This window comes from Rana temporaria, chromosome 6 (genome assembly GCF_905171775.1).
Source record: "Rana temporaria chromosome 6, aRanTem1.1, whole genome shotgun sequence".
NCBI lineage: Eukaryota > Metazoa > Chordata > Amphibia > Anura > Ranidae > Rana > Rana temporaria.
The window spans coordinates 48,812,835-48,831,418 of record NC_053494.1 but is presented as its reverse complement, the minus strand read 5'-3'; the positions used below and the strand labels follow the sequence as shown (position 1 = coordinate 48,831,418).

Genomic DNA, 18,584 nt, shown 5'->3' with positions numbered 1-18,584 from the left:
CATACTGCTGTGTGGCAACTGCATGGGTTCCTTGCCCTGTGGCTGTTATGGGGATTAACATAATCACAAGTTACTCGTTGTTAGCTTGGTATAATACATATTACACTCTGTATTTCTGTATGTGATGAAGCAGCTTTTTCACTGCATTAATTTTTCCTTTTTTTACTGCATTCCTTTTTTTGTTCCCTTATCTGCTGCACGAACATCCAGTACAAAATATACATATGTGAAAAACTGGATAGCTAAAAGTGGAGCAGACAAGATTTGTTATATGACATGTGTCATGGTCTTTTTAGTATTTACTTATGGTTGCTGCGCCAAAAAAAGGAGTGCATTTAGAATACTGAACATTGCCATAATGCTGCAAATCACACATATTTGTGCATCGGAAATCATTCACCCAATGTAGCAGGATATTATTAAAGTGTAAATGTTTTCCTGTCTTTCCAGGCAATCAAGAGAACAAGAGACCCCTCCCGACTTCTTCTACTTTTCAGACTATGAACGCCATAATTCTGAGATTGCTGCCTTTCACTTGGACAGGTAAATAACTAATAATTACAATATTGTTTTTATGTTTTAAAGAATTACAGGTCTATCCTAGCTGTCATGCAGTCCTGCCAACCGATCATGTAGATTCTAAAGCTGAAAATTAACAAAAAATAACAAAAAATGTTTTTTATATATTAACTGAACAGATCTTTTGAGAACTACTGTGTTACGCTACCATTAGCTGAAGCCTAACATTGTGTCACATTGATGCTTTCTCCTGCTATTGATTTGGTAACTTTTGTTTAAAAGGAATCTATTATGTTTCTACATATGGACGTGTGATTTTTAATGTGAATTTAAAGCCCAAGTTTAAATCAGCATAAGAGACAGCACTAACACTTGATGAGAACGCCCCCTTTACTGGTGCCTGCTGTTTTCATTAAAATCTTCTGTGCACTGGAAGATCATGGTTGGGGGGGGGGGGTTATGTGAGGGGGTCCCATACCCCTCCCAACCACAATCTTTAAGTTTTATGGAGGGTTGATACAACCACTGGACCTGTCCCAGGCACTCAACAACAGTGCCAATTATGAACTCGCTTTTCGCCCACCTTGTCCCTTTAGTTGTTCTCTAAGAAGGGAGAAGGTGGACCTTCCATTCATCCATCCATATTCATAGAGCGCGTTACATTGATGGCAGCTATAGTACAGCTTCTATGAGCTCATGATGCGTCCAGGTTCAGCAGCTGTATTAAACCTGCATCTGGGGTGTGTGTGGAGGACTGTAAGGCCTCGTACACACGATCAGTCCATCCGATGAGAACGGTCCGATGAAGCTGACTGATGGTCTGATGTGCCTACACACCATAGGTTAAATAACTGATCGTGTCAGAACGCGGTGACGTAAAACACAATGACGTGCTGAAAAAAACATAGTTCAATGCTTCCAAGCATGCGTCGACTTGATTCTGATCATGCATGGATTTTTAACTGATGGTCGTGCTTACTAATGATCGGTTTTGACCTATCGGTTAGGCGTCCATCGGTTAAATTTTAAAGCAATCATCCGCCTGCTTAGCAGGGATCAAGGGAAAGATTCCTTGTTGGACAGGCAGACTCCAACGGAGCCCACCCCATGTGGATAAAATTAAGATGCTGTAAACAAGAACATAATTATGATCAGGTGCATCTAACATATAAGATTGGGGTCCATGGCATGGGTACAAAATAGGACAAGTAATTGTTTATTTCATATAGCCCAAAACAACCAACCAACCAGATTACAGCTGTCATTTTCTTTGAACAAGACCAATATTTTCCTTTCCTGTCCTTTCCTTTCCTTTCCTTTGCTTACCTTGTTCCTTTCTGTAAAACATCTTATCACCAGAGGACTTTTTTCTCGATGCTACATGAAACAAAATGAGGTTCTCGTTTCAAAATAGATTATGCTTTTATGTGTCCTTGTACCAGTTATAGAAATTAACACAGACAATTGGCATCACTAAATTTGCCCTTAAACTGCTATGTTCCAATGCTTCATGCTTGTGAGTTTTATGAAATATAGCTGAGAATCATAAAACCATAACAAGGCCAACAGCAAATCATAAACTTCTTAGCTATGTCAATGATTTACAGAGAGTGTGGCTTAGAATGACCACATTTGATACAGCATCAAGCCAAGCACAAGCAGATGGAGCACACAATCAGCTTCCTACTTAAAGGGGGACAGATGATAATCTCGGCCCTGTAAGCAGGAATCAAACATCAGCAGACACAGATATGGGGATAATTGTAATTCGCCGACCCTGACAATGCTAATTAGGGCACCATATGCAGATACATGAGACTGGCTAATAATATTAGGATTTTCTGTGCTAGCAATGCTAGGCATACTGTATGTATGTTCATTTCCTTGCTGTGAATAAGACAGAATTCTTATTATTTAAAGTGTATGTCAGGAAAAAATATTTGCAATACATGCAAATTTCTCCATGCTTTATCCCTTTAAACACTCTGTACAGAAAAATACCTGTTGATCCTTCAGAAATGCACCCAGTTCCTAATTTGCTGTTGTGAGCTGACAACACGGTGCCTTTGCTACAATTTAAGGACTCAGGATTGGTGTCATCCCTGCTCAGATCTCTTGCTGGACTACATAATATCTCCCCTCTCCACATCTTTACAAGAAGGGGTGTTTTGTAGCCCAAGGGAAAACCCTGGAGAGCTGATTTGACTACTTTTGTGTAAGACGGCTGTGTGCACAGGATAAAGTTAGAATTTTGCAGGATCAAGAAGTATTTTTTTTAAGTATTAAACAGATATAAATGTTTTTCAATAGTACCATATTTTCCGGCGTATAAGACGACCTTTTGTACTTAAAAATATCCCTCAAAAATCGGGGGTTGTCTTATACGCCGGTACCTGTATGCAGAGTCAGACTGCGGGCGTCCATTGTTCAAAAGCCGCGCCTCCTCCTGGTCCTGTTCCATGATAGGCAGAACACTTAGTTTCCCAGCAGAGCCTGTGTTCAGTGTTCTGGCTATCACGGATGTCCTCGGCCTCGGACTGCTTAAAAATGCCATTGCCAAAAACTGCTGATAACAGCCTATGTGTGCATGGACACATAGGATAAAATGATGGAGAGTTTAATGACTGTAGAAAAAAATGTCTATTGCTAAAAACAGCATGTCGCGCACACTGGACGTTAAAATAACATTATAAAAACATCAGTAGCTTAGCACTGAGTTTTTCAACTTATTTCAAAGTTTTTGCAATAGCGTTTATTTGCGCTTATCTGTGTTTATTAGCGTTTTCTGCGTTAGTGTTTTTTAGCATTTTTTCTTTTTGAAGATTTTTTTTTTTCTTTTACAATGGATCAAAAAATGTAATTAATTTGTTGGCGTTTATCGACGTTTATCAGCGTTAGAGCGTTTTTAGAGCTGAAAAACATCTCTCAGAACCCATTGTTTTTTTTTTTTTACTGCTCCAAAATGCCACTTCCCAAAACTGCTGATAACAGCCTATTTCTTCCCTACGCTATCCAAAAAGTAAAAAAAACAAAAATAGTTCTAGCAACACATATATTTGTTCATTTTGTGATTCTGATACGGCTTTAACAATCAATATGTTGACACTTTTTCAACAAATAATAGTGTTTAAAGGAATTCTTTTATTTCTGTCCATTTTTTTTACAAATGTCTCCCATCCGCTGTGAGATCTGTTATAGCTGTGTTATTTCCCGTCTCCCGATCTGTTTGTGATTAAGCTGTGGCTGTAGTCTTAAAGGATTAGGCATCCCTTGATACACGCCATCAAATTTTATGTCCTTGAAATAGTAATATTGTCAGTGTTGGATAAAGCCTGTAGAATAATGGCCTGTGGTCATCTCCAGCAATAAAAGACCTCAGTTTGCTTTTATAAAACAACATTTCAAGCTTTGATTTTGTTTCTTCTTGCAGGGTTCTTGATTTCCGCCGTGTTCCACCTGTCGCGGGTAGACTGGTGAACATGACCAAAGAAATACGAGATATCACTCGGGACAAAAAGCTGTGGAGAACATTTTTCATTTCCCCAGGTAAAGTTTAACGCCTTCAGGAAGTGTATTACATGTGTAGAATGTTGTACTGTGTTATACTGTGTGTTGAAAGATGTGTTAATTATACATTTAATGGCCTAATGAGTAGAATGTAATTGCAGGCTTTCAAGACAGATCAGGTCCTTTCACCATGGCTGCAGGCTTGATCTATCTGGAAAGCTTGCAATCTTCTCTATTAGGCAATACAAGGTATGATATGCAGAATATGCATTGGAAAGTTCCTATTGGATCCTCTGTTGCTTTTGGGCAGTGGTCTCCAACCTGAGTTCCTTTACTTGCTTCTATCTGGCCCTTAGGGCACTATTTTATCCAATGAGGTAAAATTCCCCCCACTGACACCAATGAAGGGGCACAATTCCTCCCAATGACTCCAATGATGGGGAACAATTCTTCCCAATAACAACAACATTGGGGCTCAATGACACCAATGATGGGACACAGTTCCTCCCAATGACACCAATAAGGCAACATTTCTCCCAATGACATCAATGATGGGGCACAATTTCCCCCAATGACACCAATAATGTGGCACAATTTCTCCCAATGACACCAATGATGGGGCCCAATTTCTCACAATGAAACCAATGATGGGGCACATGTTCTCTTGGTGATACCAACGATGGGGCACAATTCCTCCCAATGACACCAATGGTGGGTCATTGTTTTTTTCCACTAATGTTGGGACCACTTCTACTCCCAATGGCCACAGTCTGGCCACTGTAAAGTCTTAAGGGCAGTAGACTGTCCCTTTGTTTAGAAAGTTTGGAGACCCTTGATTTAGAGCAGGGATATGCAATTAGCGGACCTCCAGCTGTTGCAAAACTACAAGTCCCATCATGCCTCTGACTCTGGGTGTCATGCTTGTGGCTGTCAGAGTCTTGCTATGCCTCATGGGACTTGTAGTTCTGCAACAGCTGGAGGTCCGCTAATTGCATATCCCTGATTTAGAGTGTACATAGGCAAACCACGACTGGGAAAATTTCAATTTTGGTGTTTTCCAAAAGTACTACTACATCTGCAATTGTTGTTGTCATGTGCTAGCTCCAATGACCTGCTCAGTATCTCTAAGGCCGCGTACACATGATCGGTCCATCCAATGAGAATGGTCTGATGGACCGTTTTCATCTGTCCAAACCGATCGTGTGTGGGCCCCATCGGTTAGTTAACCTTCGGTCAAAAAAATAGGAACTTGCTTTAAAATTGAACCGATGGACGTCTAACCGATAGGTCAAAACCGATCGTTAGTATGCAAAAGCATCGGTTAAAAACCTACGCATGCTCAGAATCAAGTTGACGCATGCTTGGAAGCATTGAACTACGTTTTTTTCAGCACGTCGTTGTGTTTTACGTCACGCGTTCTGACATGATCGGTTAATTAACCGATGGTGTATAGGCGCGACTGACCATCAGTCAGCTTCATCGGTTAACCGATGACAACGGTCCTTCGTACCGTTCTCATCGGATGGACTGATCGTGTGTACAAGGCCTAAGACTGAACCTTCATACATACATATTGGTCATATTCATTTTTTTCTGCGATTAATTGGGGTGGCAACTTTTTAAGTGCAGAGGCTTTAAATACTTTAAAATGTTGACATTTTGGTACTATAGACGTGATAGAACAGATTGTATCTCAAAATAAATTGTTCTCACAATGGTTCTTAGGTTCAAACACATGGATATTGTTCTACACTTTTCTGATTATTACTTAATTTGATATATCAATATTTGGGTCATTTTATGTATTGTTTTAAATCAATATGACTTTTTGACGTTTACTGGAAATAGTTTTGTGTTGTATTAAAAATTCTGATTTTCTTTATTCATATAATACATTTGGCCTCGTATTACAATACTGAAATTGTTGCCTGTTAAGCCACGTACACACGATCAGTCCATCCGATGAGAACGGACCGATGGACCGTTTTCATAGGTTAACCGATGATGACTGATGGTCTGTCGCGCCTACACACCATCGGTTAAAAAAACGATCGTGTCAGAACGCGGTGGTGTAAAACACAACGACGTGCTGAAAAAAAACGAAGTTCAATGCTTCCAAGCATGCGTCGACTTTATTCTGAGCATGCATGGATTTTTAACCGATGGTTGTGCCTACTAACGATTGTTTTTTTCCCATCGGTTAGGAATCCATCGGTTAAATTTAAAGCAAGTTGGCTTTTTTTTAACCGATGGTTAAATAACCTATGGGGCCCACACACAATCGGTTTTGACCGATGAAAACGGTCCATCAGACCGATGTCCTCTGTTTAACCTATCGTGTGTACGAGGCCTAAGAATTCTGTCCATGTTGTCAGTACTAATCAATTAGATCACAGCTGCAGTTTTTGCTGGCTTATGGATATGCAAACCCCAGTATACTTAGGGGGTGATTTACTAAAACTGGGAAGGGCAAAATCTGGTGCAGCTCTGCGTAGAAAGCAATCAGCTTCCAGTTTTTTTGTTTTTTAAAACAAAACGTAATTGAACAAGCTTCAAAACAATAAGCAGCTGCACCTCACGTGGGTTCCAAGTAAAGTTTATTGTAATATCAAAATATCCAAAATGACACCAAATGACACCAGCAGTGAAGTGACAAGGTGATTGGCTACCATGCACAGCTGCACCAGATTTTTCACTCTCCGGTTTTAGTAAATCCGTAGACATGTGCATTCATTTTCATCCGAATGCATTTTCGTCCAAATTTCAGGTATTTTCGTTATCGTTTTAAGAAAGGATAATGAAAGCACAGAAAACGAAAACCGAAAGATCCGACATAAACAAATTATTTATTTTCATTTTCGTTGCGGCCGAATGTGCCTAACCTTAACTCTATTAGTCCAATTTTATTCTACATAAAGAGAAAAGATTCGACATAGAGAGAAAAGATTTGACTTTATAGAGACATGAAGAAGAGTCGACATAGAGAGAAAAGATTCGACATAGAGAGAAAAGATTCGACATAGAAAAGATTCGACATAGAGAGAAAAGATTTGTCATAGAGAGAAAAGATTCGACAAAGAGAGACATGAAGAGTCAATTTTTTTTTTTTTTTAAGATTCTGTCGAATCTTCTTTTTTTTTTCTTCTTAGAACATTCGACAGACACCATAAGCCTTCAATGACAGATTTGACCTTAATTGTGCCTAGCCTTAACTCTATTATTCCAATATTATTCTACATAAAGAGAAAAGATTCGACATAGAGAGAAAAGATTCGACATAGAGAGACATGAAGATTCGACATAGAGAGACATGAAGATTCGACATAGAGAGACATGAAGAGTCAAAATGTTTTTTTTTTTTTGTTTTTTTTTAAGATTCTGTCGAATCTTCTTTTTTTTTTTTTCCTTTAAAACATTCGAGAGACACCATAAGCCTTCAATGACAGATTCGACTTTAATTTGGATTTTCGGAAAGAATGCATTTTTTTAACGAAAAGCGAAATAAATAAAAACGAATTTCGGGAGTAACTAAATAAATTTATTTTTCGGATGAAAACGAAATTACGAAAACAAAATATTTGAGTGTGCACATGTCTATAAATCAGCCCCTTCCTGTCATATTTTTCTGTATGGATGAACCATAGCTGCCTGTTCTACAGTAAGTGAATTATTCCACATAATCCTTTGAGTTCCTCTATAAGCATGCTACTTCCTTTTTTGGCCACAGGCTGTAAGGAAAGAATGTGTGAAGTCCTTTTTAAAAGATAATGAATGTTACAGTCAGATCTAAATGCCTTATAATATTAGGCATGAAAAATATTTCTTCCATTTATCACAGAGTGTCAGCTGGGAGCGACGTAGGCTCCGGGGACGTAAGATGTTATTTGCAGGTCAAATTCCATTTCTATTGTCTTATTCAAGGAACTGGCTAATGGTATTTGTTCCCCTTGAGAAATGATTGAAGATGTTGCAGTATTTATGAAGGACAGCCTGAGCTCATATTCTGATATTCTTGGATGCTCGTCCGAGCTGGCCATAGACATTTGAGGGAGGCCACACATGCAGGCACAACACATTCCTGGAAGATCTTCCTTTTCATACAAATATATATATATATACAGAATCAGAATGTCTGAACAGGCAGGTTTGTTTCAGTGAGTGTGGAATGAGAAGCACACTACAGCCTTTCACAAAAAAATTGTTAATTTTTGCATCTTTAAAGTGGAGTTCCACCCAAAAATGGAACTTTCACTTTTTGGACTCCTCCCCCCTCCGGTGTCATATTTGGCACCCTTTAGGGGGGAGCATATACCTGTGTAAAACAGGTATTTGCTCCCACTTCCTGGCATGGATCACTGCAGTGATCGTGGTGACCTATGTCATGTCCGGCACCTACACTGCCCCCCCCCCCCCGCTGTTTTCTGGGAAGCACACAGGTCCCACAAAACCACCGGGACCAGTGAGGATGCGCAGAAACTCGCTCATGCGCAGTAGGGAACCGGGAAGTGAAGACGCAAAGCTAGCTATGACTAAGCACTAGTTTCAGTGTGAAATGCGTCAGTACTCTGGTTTTATTTTATTTTGCTGTGACTTGTAGTGCTGTCCTTCTTTCAATAAAGGCTGCAATTTGTTCAGAGTGCGGCTGTCCAGAGACAATTTTTGTTCCTGCTTTGCTAAGTGCATTGCCTGCACCTGAGTTGTCTGCAGCGGAGAATATTCACCTGGGTTCCCACCTGGATTGGCTACTCCCTTTTCCCATGACGTCAGGATGGCTTGAGCATGGGGGGGAGAAGACACTACGGGGAGCGGTCCAGCAGAGGGGAGAAGCAGACGATTGGGTAAGTACATTTTTTCAATGCCCCTAGACCAAAATGAGAAACTAACCTTTGCCGTGCAACCTGCATAGAGTTGGGAGCTTCTGACATTGCTCTGTGAGGTTGATTTACTAAAGGCAAATAGACTTTGCACTTTGCAAAGTACAGTTGCACTCTGCAAGTGCAGTTGCTCCAGAGCTTAGTGAATAAGGTAAATCTTCACTTTGCAAAGAATACCCAACCACATGCAAGGAAAATAAAAAAAAAACAGCATTTTTGATTGCTTGCTTGGAAGTAGAGCAGAGTTTTTGCTCATTTACTAAGCTCTGGAGCAACTGCACTTGCGGAGTGCAACTGCACTTTGCAAAGTGCACAGTCTATTTGCCTTTAGTAAATCAACCCCTGTGTCTGGACCCTGCATTTCAATTTTCATGGCTGATCCAGAAGTAGGTTTAGTGTTCGGCTACAACACATACAGTATATAGACAATGACAGCCTTGGCAGAAAAGTTCTTCTAATTAGCGGGGCTGGATTTTAATCATTGAAGCTAATGGGCACATTTTTGGTCCCCTAAGTAACACCCTTTCATTGGGACCATTTCTTTAAAACATGATAATTCCCTAGCTTTAACCTTGTTTAGAATATGGTGATAATGTAAGTAAAAGTGAGTAAAAAAAATGTAAGGCCAATAATTTTACAGAGATAAGCCACCTCTTTGTCTGTAACACCTATAGTCATGTGCCTACTTTGCCTTATATTAAATACAGCCCTGCTAATTGTCCTGCTAATTAGGGAATTGCATAAATGCGGAGTCATTTGACTCATAGTGCATTTGAATATTCAAAGTGTTTGAAAATAATTTCAATTAACATCTGATATTTGGCCCCTTTTGATATGTTAAATATACTTTTGAAAGTGTTTAGTTATATCTGTAGCACCCTTGTCTAGGGGGTTAATGGACTTTGCAGGCACACGATAGTTATGATAAGAAACTAAATAATTTATTTATAGACATGTCATAAAAAACAGTTACAAATATAAAATCAAAGAAATTAAATTGATAACTGGTCCACACAGGTTATCACAATCATGATACAGTTCTATCATAAAAATATATCTGTAGCACCCTCCTAGCATATGATGTTGAGCAGATGTCGTTTTTGGCTCTTTCTGTAGTCAAGTGATTGTTTGTTTGTTCTGGTCTGTTCAGGGTTTCACAGGCAGGAGGTTGACTGCTTATCCCTGCTTATCCCTGTTTCCAGAATATGGGGTTGAGAAAGTCAAATCACCAGGCTGAATATTTATCATGCCCAAGCCAATCCCTGGAGGGGAGTGCACAGAAGGTGACTGGGGAGGTGATAAATGGTCTGGAGCCCTGGAGAGATCATTCTTTCCTCATTAGGGAAGGCGCTGAAGCCTCTAAGGCAGCCTGTGGACTGTGTAGCTGTTTTTTTTTTAAGCTGTGGTAAAGCTAAGAGCCTAAAAGTGATGTTTCCGAGTAGCTGGCCGTAGGACTCACCATAAGGAACCTGGCCTGGAGAAGGATTGCCTCTCTCACTGAACTGTGTCCAGGGGAAGCTTGAAAGTATGCAGCTGTCCTAGGGACTTATTAGTAATGACCCTGAATTGCAATCCCTGGTGACTGTATGCTTTTGGGATGTAAGTGCCAAAGGTAGCTATGGACAGAGACAGCTTTCTGAAGGTTATAGAGTACTAGCCACTCTCCTGTGTCCCCAGTGGAATCTGTGTAAGCTGGCCTAGAGAAGAGTGTCCTTCTATTAATGCATAAGCATTTAGAATATGCCATGCCCTAAACCCCCCTCCTGTTTAAAGTTTGTCAAGCAATAAATTCCAAAAAGACATCCCCTAGACTGAGTTATTGGAACTGGAGTGCATGGACGTGTGTTTGTGGTGGTGGGCAGCCTCTGTACTATTAGGGAAGAACCAGCTATTAACAGTGACCCCTTTGGGGGTAGTACAACATATCTGTTCAATAGAAAAAATGTGAAGATACCGCGCTGTCTAATTGAATATTGAATATATAAAAGCAAGCAGCTTAACATGTGAGATACCCACAAACAATAATACAATGGAAGAAAATAGCTGCGCAAATAGAGTGATTACTAAAGTACAATGTATATATAACACATCTGAATGGTGAGAAAAATTTGACAAGTGAAAGTCTATTGTTCGAACAACAAAAAGTGCATCTGATGATGGTTTGATAGTAGAAAATTCCTTTTCCCATTCAAGCAGATAGTGACATCAAAAATGCATGAACCTCAGAAAAGTGCATGGATAGATAGGACACCTCCACCTCTCAATCACACTGTCCCTTACCAGAAGGGAAGATCCCAACCAGAGATCTTCTGACAGCAGACGGCTTACTCCCCAGCCAGAGGGTTTCGTGGCAGGATCTCCAAGAGCCAAGAACCAAAAACTTCTCCCACAGTAGATCGGTAGTCGATGTAAATAGAAACCAATATGGAGAAGAAAAAAAGCTACATAGTGTGAACCCATATATAACGATTTATTAAAAAGATTAAAATCACACTTACAGGAATGTAGATAAAATTCGCAGTGAAAATATAGCCAGCCGGCCGGCTAGCACAACCCGTTCACTCCGGGACACAGTATGCGGTTTCTAGACGCCAGCACGCCGCCGCCCTACACCGTTTCGCCTGCTAAGACTTCGTCCTGGGGCATATCTGTTCAATAGATGCAAAAAATAAAAATGTTGATTCTGTCAGAAATGTTGTTAGCTGATAACTTCCTGCATTTTCTGTTTGGGCTTTACTATTATCTATTACAATATTCCCAGCTATCTCTGGAGACTACATAACCCCTCTCCTCTAGGTTATGGAGAAGAGGAAAGAGGGATGTGTTTGTAGTCCTGCCCTAGAGTGACAATGCTGCTTTTACACCAATACAATAGTGAATCAGCATTGTCAGCCTAGGGCAGGAAGTGTATTACTAGCACGATCATGAAGTAAAAATAAAGTGAAAAAATACTGAAAAACAAAAACAATTGCAGCCACTACGTATAAGAGATTGTAAGTTGTAGTATATTACACTCTTGTTTTTAGGTATAAAGAAAGTTTAAAGGGACTATCAATTAAACAAATTGTTATTGGATAAAAACTAGTTATATAGGTGGATCCTGGTGCACTGAGTCAACCCCTTCTTATATGCCTTAGGTCAGGCATGTCCAAAGTCCGGCCTGTGGGCCAATTGCGGCAGTTTAATGAGGCTCTACTGGTAATTTGGATATATATATCTTTTGTGGCACCCAATGAATCCATGAGCGCCACTGGGATTTGCTATATACTGTATTTATTGTTCTTTCAGCCTCGGAGGGGACAGCGAGGGGGTTGGAGGAGTCCTGTCAGATTACATACCGGAGAATCTCCTGTTTACTCTGTGACGTTTGTAATAGGATGTCCTGTCTCCTGGGCTGTCATTGGACAACTGTTCTGTCTATCATAGGAGGCGTGGCTTTGTATTAAAGAGGCCGCCGAGCAAACATGAGATTCTCCTGTATGTAATCTGTTTCCGCTCGTCCTGCCCCCTCCCTGACCCCTCAGAGGCTGCAGATGGCCATGGATCAGGCTGCACTGATGGAAATGGTGAGGCTGCATTCAGAGGCTGCATTCATGGCAATGGTGAGGCTGCATTGATGGGCAGTGAACCTTATTTTGCATCACAGTTCTTTATTTAAAATAAAAAAAAAAAATACAGAAACTTCTCTCTTAAAGTGAAGGTGTGTGTTATACGCTGATAAATACGGTATATCCAAATAACACGCCAGAGCTCATCCTTAGAATATTCACCACACACTGCCACAGAGGCAAGAGAATTCTTGTTGGGCCGTGTATTTGTTAATTTGAATTTAATTTGAATGTTCAAAGAATGTTAGGCAAAATGGTCGGCCCTTACACATGTTTAGTTCATCAAATCTGGCCCTCTTTGAAAAAAGTTTGGACACCCCTGCCTTAGGTACACCAACACCCAGATCTTTTTGCCATAATCCACAACTCTGTCACTGTCCGCTTGGAGTTTTGGGTGTTTCTGCTAACCTTTGCTTGAACCAGTTCATCCTTTTGTTTTCTCATTAAATGAAAGTAAAGGGAAAATACAAAAGGAAGGGTGAGATTCTGTCCAAATGACCACAGTAGGTTTGCAGACCCAGAAACTCAACAATAGCAAACCAGAGTATGATGGTGCTTGAAAGCATACGTTTTGGCACAGTATTCACAATGAGAAGTGTCCCATGTGTTGGTGACTGTTGTCTTAGTTGATATATTTAGTCCCCTGCCTGCCCCCTCCACAGTACTGGAAGATAACTGCTATGGGGGTATGGGGTGGGGCAGCCGAGGACTAAGAATATCAGCAAAGACAGCAGTCACCAGCACAAGAGACACTCTCATTGTATACGATTGGCACTTTAATGTAATGAAAAGGCACTATATGAATGGAGGAGGCAGACCTTTCATTCATCCTTCCATCCTCCATTCACATAATTCTTTCCATTGGTGGAAACTATACCATGGCTTCTATGGCCATGGTATAGAGCGGATGGAGCGGAAAGGGTAGACATAGTCAGCACTCTTAATGAGTGCCTATGACAGCTCCAGTTGGTCGTACTAACCCCTGCAGCAAGGTAAGATTACCACTGCAAGGGAGATAGGTGAAAGGAAGATGACTGAAGATCTTAACATATGCCTTGTACACACAATCGGAATTTCCGATGAAAAAAGTCATACGGAATTTTTTCATCAGATATTCCGACCGTGTGTGGGCCCCATCTGACTTTTTTTCGTCGGAGTTTAGAAATAGAACATGTTTTTCTTCCAATGGAAAAAAGTCCTATCGGAAAATTCTGGGTGGAACTCCGACGGAGAAAAAAACACACATGCTCAGAATCAAGTTGACGCATGCTCGGAAGCATTGAACTTAATTTTTATCAGCTCGTCGTAGTGTTTTACGTCACCGCAGTTCGAACGGTTGGAATTTCATCTGACAGTGTGTATGCAAGACAGCTTGAACGGAATTCCAGCGGAAAGTTCCATCGGATTTTATCCCATCGGAAATTCCGATTGTGAGTACAAGGCATAAGGGAGGAGCCACCAGCACAAGGTGCACTTCTCATCGAATGGAAGTACCATCCTTTGTGCTGATTAAATAAATAAAAAAGTAACTAAACGTAGGTTTTAATTCACCAGCTTCTATTAGGAACTGAAATATCAGTTTTGGTTGGACCCTGCCATAACACACAGGAATTTGTACACCAATCAGTAAAAAAATTTAAGACCACTAAAAGGTTACGTGAATAATATTCATTATCTTGTTACAATGGCATCAGAAAGCCAGTGGGATATTTTAAGCAGCAAGTAAACATATTGGCCCAGATTCTCAAAGACTTACGACGGCGTATCTCCAGATACGCCGTTGTAAGTCCGAATGGCCGCCGTCGTATCTATGCACCTGATTCATAGAATCAGTTCCGCATAAATTCTGCCAAGATACGAGCGGCGTAAGTCTCCTATGCCGTCGTATCTTGGGTGCATATTTACGCTGGCCGGTAGGTGGCGCTTCCGTTGATTTCCGCGTTGAATATGTAAATGAGCAAGATACGCCGATTCACGAACGTACGTACCCCGTCGCAATTAGTTACGCCGTTTACGTAAGACATACGCCGGCGTAAAGGTAAAGCTGGTCTCTAGGTGGTGCAGCCCATGTAAGGTATGGACGTCGGAACAAGTGTATCTTTTTACGTCTTTTACGTAAGTCGTACATGAATGGGGCTGTGCGTAGGTTACGTTTACGTCACAGGCATTGGTAACTTAGGACGCAAGTGCTTTGTGAATACAGCACTTGCCTCTCTAAGTTGCGGCGGCGCAGCGTAAATAAGATACGCTACACCCGCACAACATAATGCCGCCCTATGGGAATCTAGGCCATTGTCCCTGAATTTGAGGTGTAAAGGCAGAAAAAATGGGCATTGCAGTTTGTTGTTTATGGGACTGTGTTGTCGCAGATCAGTTAGGGTACCCATGCTGATTCATGTCCACAGCCAAAAGCACTTACAATGGGCATGTGAGCATCAGAGCTGGACCACAGAGCAATGGAAGAAGGTAGCCTGGTCTGATGTATCACATTTTCTGTCATGTATATGGCTGGGTGTGTGTACATCACTTACCTGGGGAAGAGATGGCTTCAGGATCCAGTATGGGAAGAAGGTAAACCAGCAGAGGCAGTGTGATGCATTGGGTAATGTTCTACTTGGAAATATTTTGTCCTGCCATTCAAGTGGATGTTACTTTGAAGTGTACCACCTATCTAAACATTGTTGCTGACCTTAATGAAAACAGTACTCACTGATGGCAATTTTCTCTTTCAGCAGGATAATGCCCCCTTTCAGGGATGGACTGGCCATTGGGACTACAGGGAGTTTTCCGGTGGGCCGATGGCTCTGTGGGCCGGCTTCAGTGACAGCGCACCGCCTCCTCCCTCCGCTCCTCTGTCTCTGCCTCCCTGCAGCGCTCACCTCCTCTTCCTCCCCACAGCACTCACCTGGGGGGAACAAAGAAGCAGGGGGAGGAGCAGATGAGCAGGGGGGACGACAGAGGAGCATGACAGCTGACTCAACAGCTATGGCCTGGGAGTTTCTCACTTCTGCTTAATCTTGTCCCATAAGGGGGGCACCAAACGCATTCTTTGCCCCGGGTGAATTAATGTCTAGCTTCCCCACTGGTACTGCCTATAAGAGTACCAGTACCAGCCGTTCTATTCTAATAAATAGAACGGCTAGTGGCTAGTGAAGGGGGAGAGGGGGCTTGGGTGGCCAGGGGGTGCGGGAGTTGTCCGGCCGCAATGGGAGAGACCTGTCAAAGTGGGCCAGTCTGGATGAAGTCCAGGGCCAAATTTCTGTCCCAGTCCAGCCCTGCCCCCTTTCCACACTGCAAAAATGTTTCAAGAATGGTTTGAGGAACACAACAATAAGTTTGAGGTGTTGACTTGGCCTCAAAATTCTCCAGGCCTCAATCCAATCCAGAATCTGTGGGATGTGCTGGGAAAAACAAGTCTGATCCATGGAGACCTCACCTTGCAACTTACAGGACTTAAAGGATCTGTTACTAATAGCTTGGTGCCAGATATCACAGCAAACCTTCAGAGGTGTTGTGGCGTCCATGCCTTGATGGGTCAGGAATGTTTTGGTGGCAAAGAGTGGGGGCCTACTCATTCTTGGGTGGGTAGTTATAAACTTATGGCTGATCGGTGTATAGTATAAGGTAGTAGAAATAAGAACACCTACGTGTGGATAAAATGCTTAAAGCCCAAGTGTCAAGCTGTGGTCTCGTGTTTGTGTCTGTGGTTTTCTGTCTGCCATGTAGGAGTTGTTCTCTGCAGAACTGAAGTGGGATAAGGACATGCGGCGTATGTGTTTACTGTGGAGCCATTTAGGAACAGAACACACGGTTTGTTATTACACCAGACGCAGTCAATGAGACTAATGAAAAGCATTTCGAGGCTAATTTAGGGAAACATTAAAAAACAAAGATAAGTCAGAATAATCAGCTCAAAGCAGCAATATGCAAAATAGATTTTCTTTCCTTCCTTGCTCGAGTTAAGGAAAGGGAGCTATTCTAGATACTGTATATCACAGACAGTTTCAGCACTAATTGAGCCAGGTGTTTAAAGAAATCAATAGCATGTCCTAGAAGGGAGGTTTGCCTTTGCTTCTATCAATCTATGTAATGAAAGTAGAATCAGTTGATAGCCAGGCTTATACTTCTAAAAGAAAGTCAATCCTCAGTATTAGCAAAAAGGGAAACCATAACAAATATTTTCAGCTATTACTGTAACACTTACATAGAGCTCTACTACTAGAATTATAAAGAGAAAATTACGCTTTCAGTGCCCCATCACCCCCAAACAAGGGTTAAATGCTAGTTGATTCTAGAGGATGAAGAATAAGCTGTATTACTTACCTTAACTCCTTGCTCCCTCCATCCATTCCCAGAAAAGTCTTCTATATGCCGCACAACACGTATAGTGCAGGGCCAATAGTGGACAAACCAGAGCAGAGGAATAAGGCAGGTATTACACCTTATTCCTCCATCCCTAGAGTTAACCAGCATTTAAATGAGAAGTTCGGCATTTAGAAAAAAAGAAACATTTATACCTAGCATTAATCATTAATCCACCCATTGTGACTGGGACACAAAGTGAGGGAGACCCAAAATTGGCACAGGAACAGGAAGTGAGGGCAAAGCTTCCAATTGGAACATGTGCCAACTGTCTCTTAGGAGGGTTTTTTTCTTTGCTTAAAGCGGATTTCCACCCAAAAGTGGAACTTCCGCTTAATGGATTCCTCGCCCCTCCGGTGCCACAATTGGCATCTTTCGAGGGGAGGGGGGACAGGACACCTGTCTTTGACAGCTATCCTTTCCCACTTCCGGAAGTCTGGGCCGCAGCCGTGACATTTATAGGTAAAGTTGATCTGGGGAAAATCCAATTGCCTCTCGGGAGATCAGGAAGGATATTTTTTCCCTGCTGTAGCAAATTGGATCATGCTCTGCTGGGGGTTTTCGCCATCCTCTGGATCAACTGTGGGCTTAGAATTGGGTATATGGGATTGTATGATATTTTTTATTTTATTTATTTTTATGATTGAACTAGATGGACTTGTGTCTTTTTTTTCAACCTGACTAACTTTGTAACTATGTAACAAACAAGAAAAAAAAAAAAAACAGACAGAGCTAGAGTATGCTGTAAATGAAGGCAAGAAAATTTTCAGAAATATTTATCTCTATACTGGTTCCAGGTTAGTGCCTTTTACAGAATATCAGAATGACATCCAGGAAACTAGCATTCTCAAAGGAGGGTTCAGTAATGGCAGCATCCATTAAAATTGTATGACAGCATAGCTGTGCACAGCCTATTACATTAGGGTGTGCACCACAAAGCTCATATGTGTTTAAAAACCATTTGGCTCATGATCATCCCGTGAGTGCAAGAAAACATCTCTCAAGGGCTGGTGCAGTTCATACTTGCACTGCTCACAAAGACACACTGTGCAACGGCCTAGGCAGCATCTCCCATATGCACAATTTCTTTGTTCCGCCCAACTAGTTTTGTTATTTGTGACATAATCAACTGTGCCCCTTTTTAGATCCTCCACATATCATATGTAAACTTGCTTGGGCATGGAATTGGCCGCATACTCACCCAGTGCTACATTTTGGTGGGAGTTAAAAAAGAAAAAAAAATCACAAGCACCTATCTGTATGTGAGTACAATTGATTAGCCTCCCCCACCAGTATCTGCATTAAAATCTCTGCATCTCAGGTATTGCCTTGCTTTCACTCAATGAGACGTGATTGATTGGCTTTCACTGACATTAAAGTGTCACTCCCAAATCATAAAAAACTATCAATAAATGATGTATTATAGGCTGTTCATACTCACTCAGTCACTATAAGATTTGTTTTCTGTATTCTGCAAAAAAAAGGGTTGATCTTGCTGCTCTCTGTCTCTACCTTTTTTCCATGTCCTCAATTCAGCTAGGCATTTTGCAGCTGTGGTGGCAACTCTGCACATGCTCAGATTTAATGTGAGTTGCTATGCTTAGCCATTTCCTCCCTCTCACATCTGAGCAGCCCATGTGACTATAAGTCACAAATGTGGGCATATATACAGTGGTAAATGACATCCCACTCCGTCCCTCCTCCTCTTCCTCCA

At 41.4% G+C, this 18,584-nt stretch overlaps 1 protein-coding gene across 1 annotated transcript in view; it reads left to right on the top strand.

Moving 5' to 3' along the window:
• Positions 1–18,584, top strand: part of FAM20C (FAM20C golgi associated secretory pathway kinase) — a 244,045-nt gene that overhangs the window by 170,882 nt on the left and 54,579 nt on the right. Inside the window, exons 4-5 of the mRNA XM_040356779.1 lie at positions 451–543; positions 3,950–4,065. Of these exons, the coding sequence (XP_040212713.1) occupies positions 451–543; positions 3,950–4,065 (209 nt within the window). The remainder of the gene's footprint in view (positions 1–450; positions 544–3,949; positions 4,066–18,584) is intronic.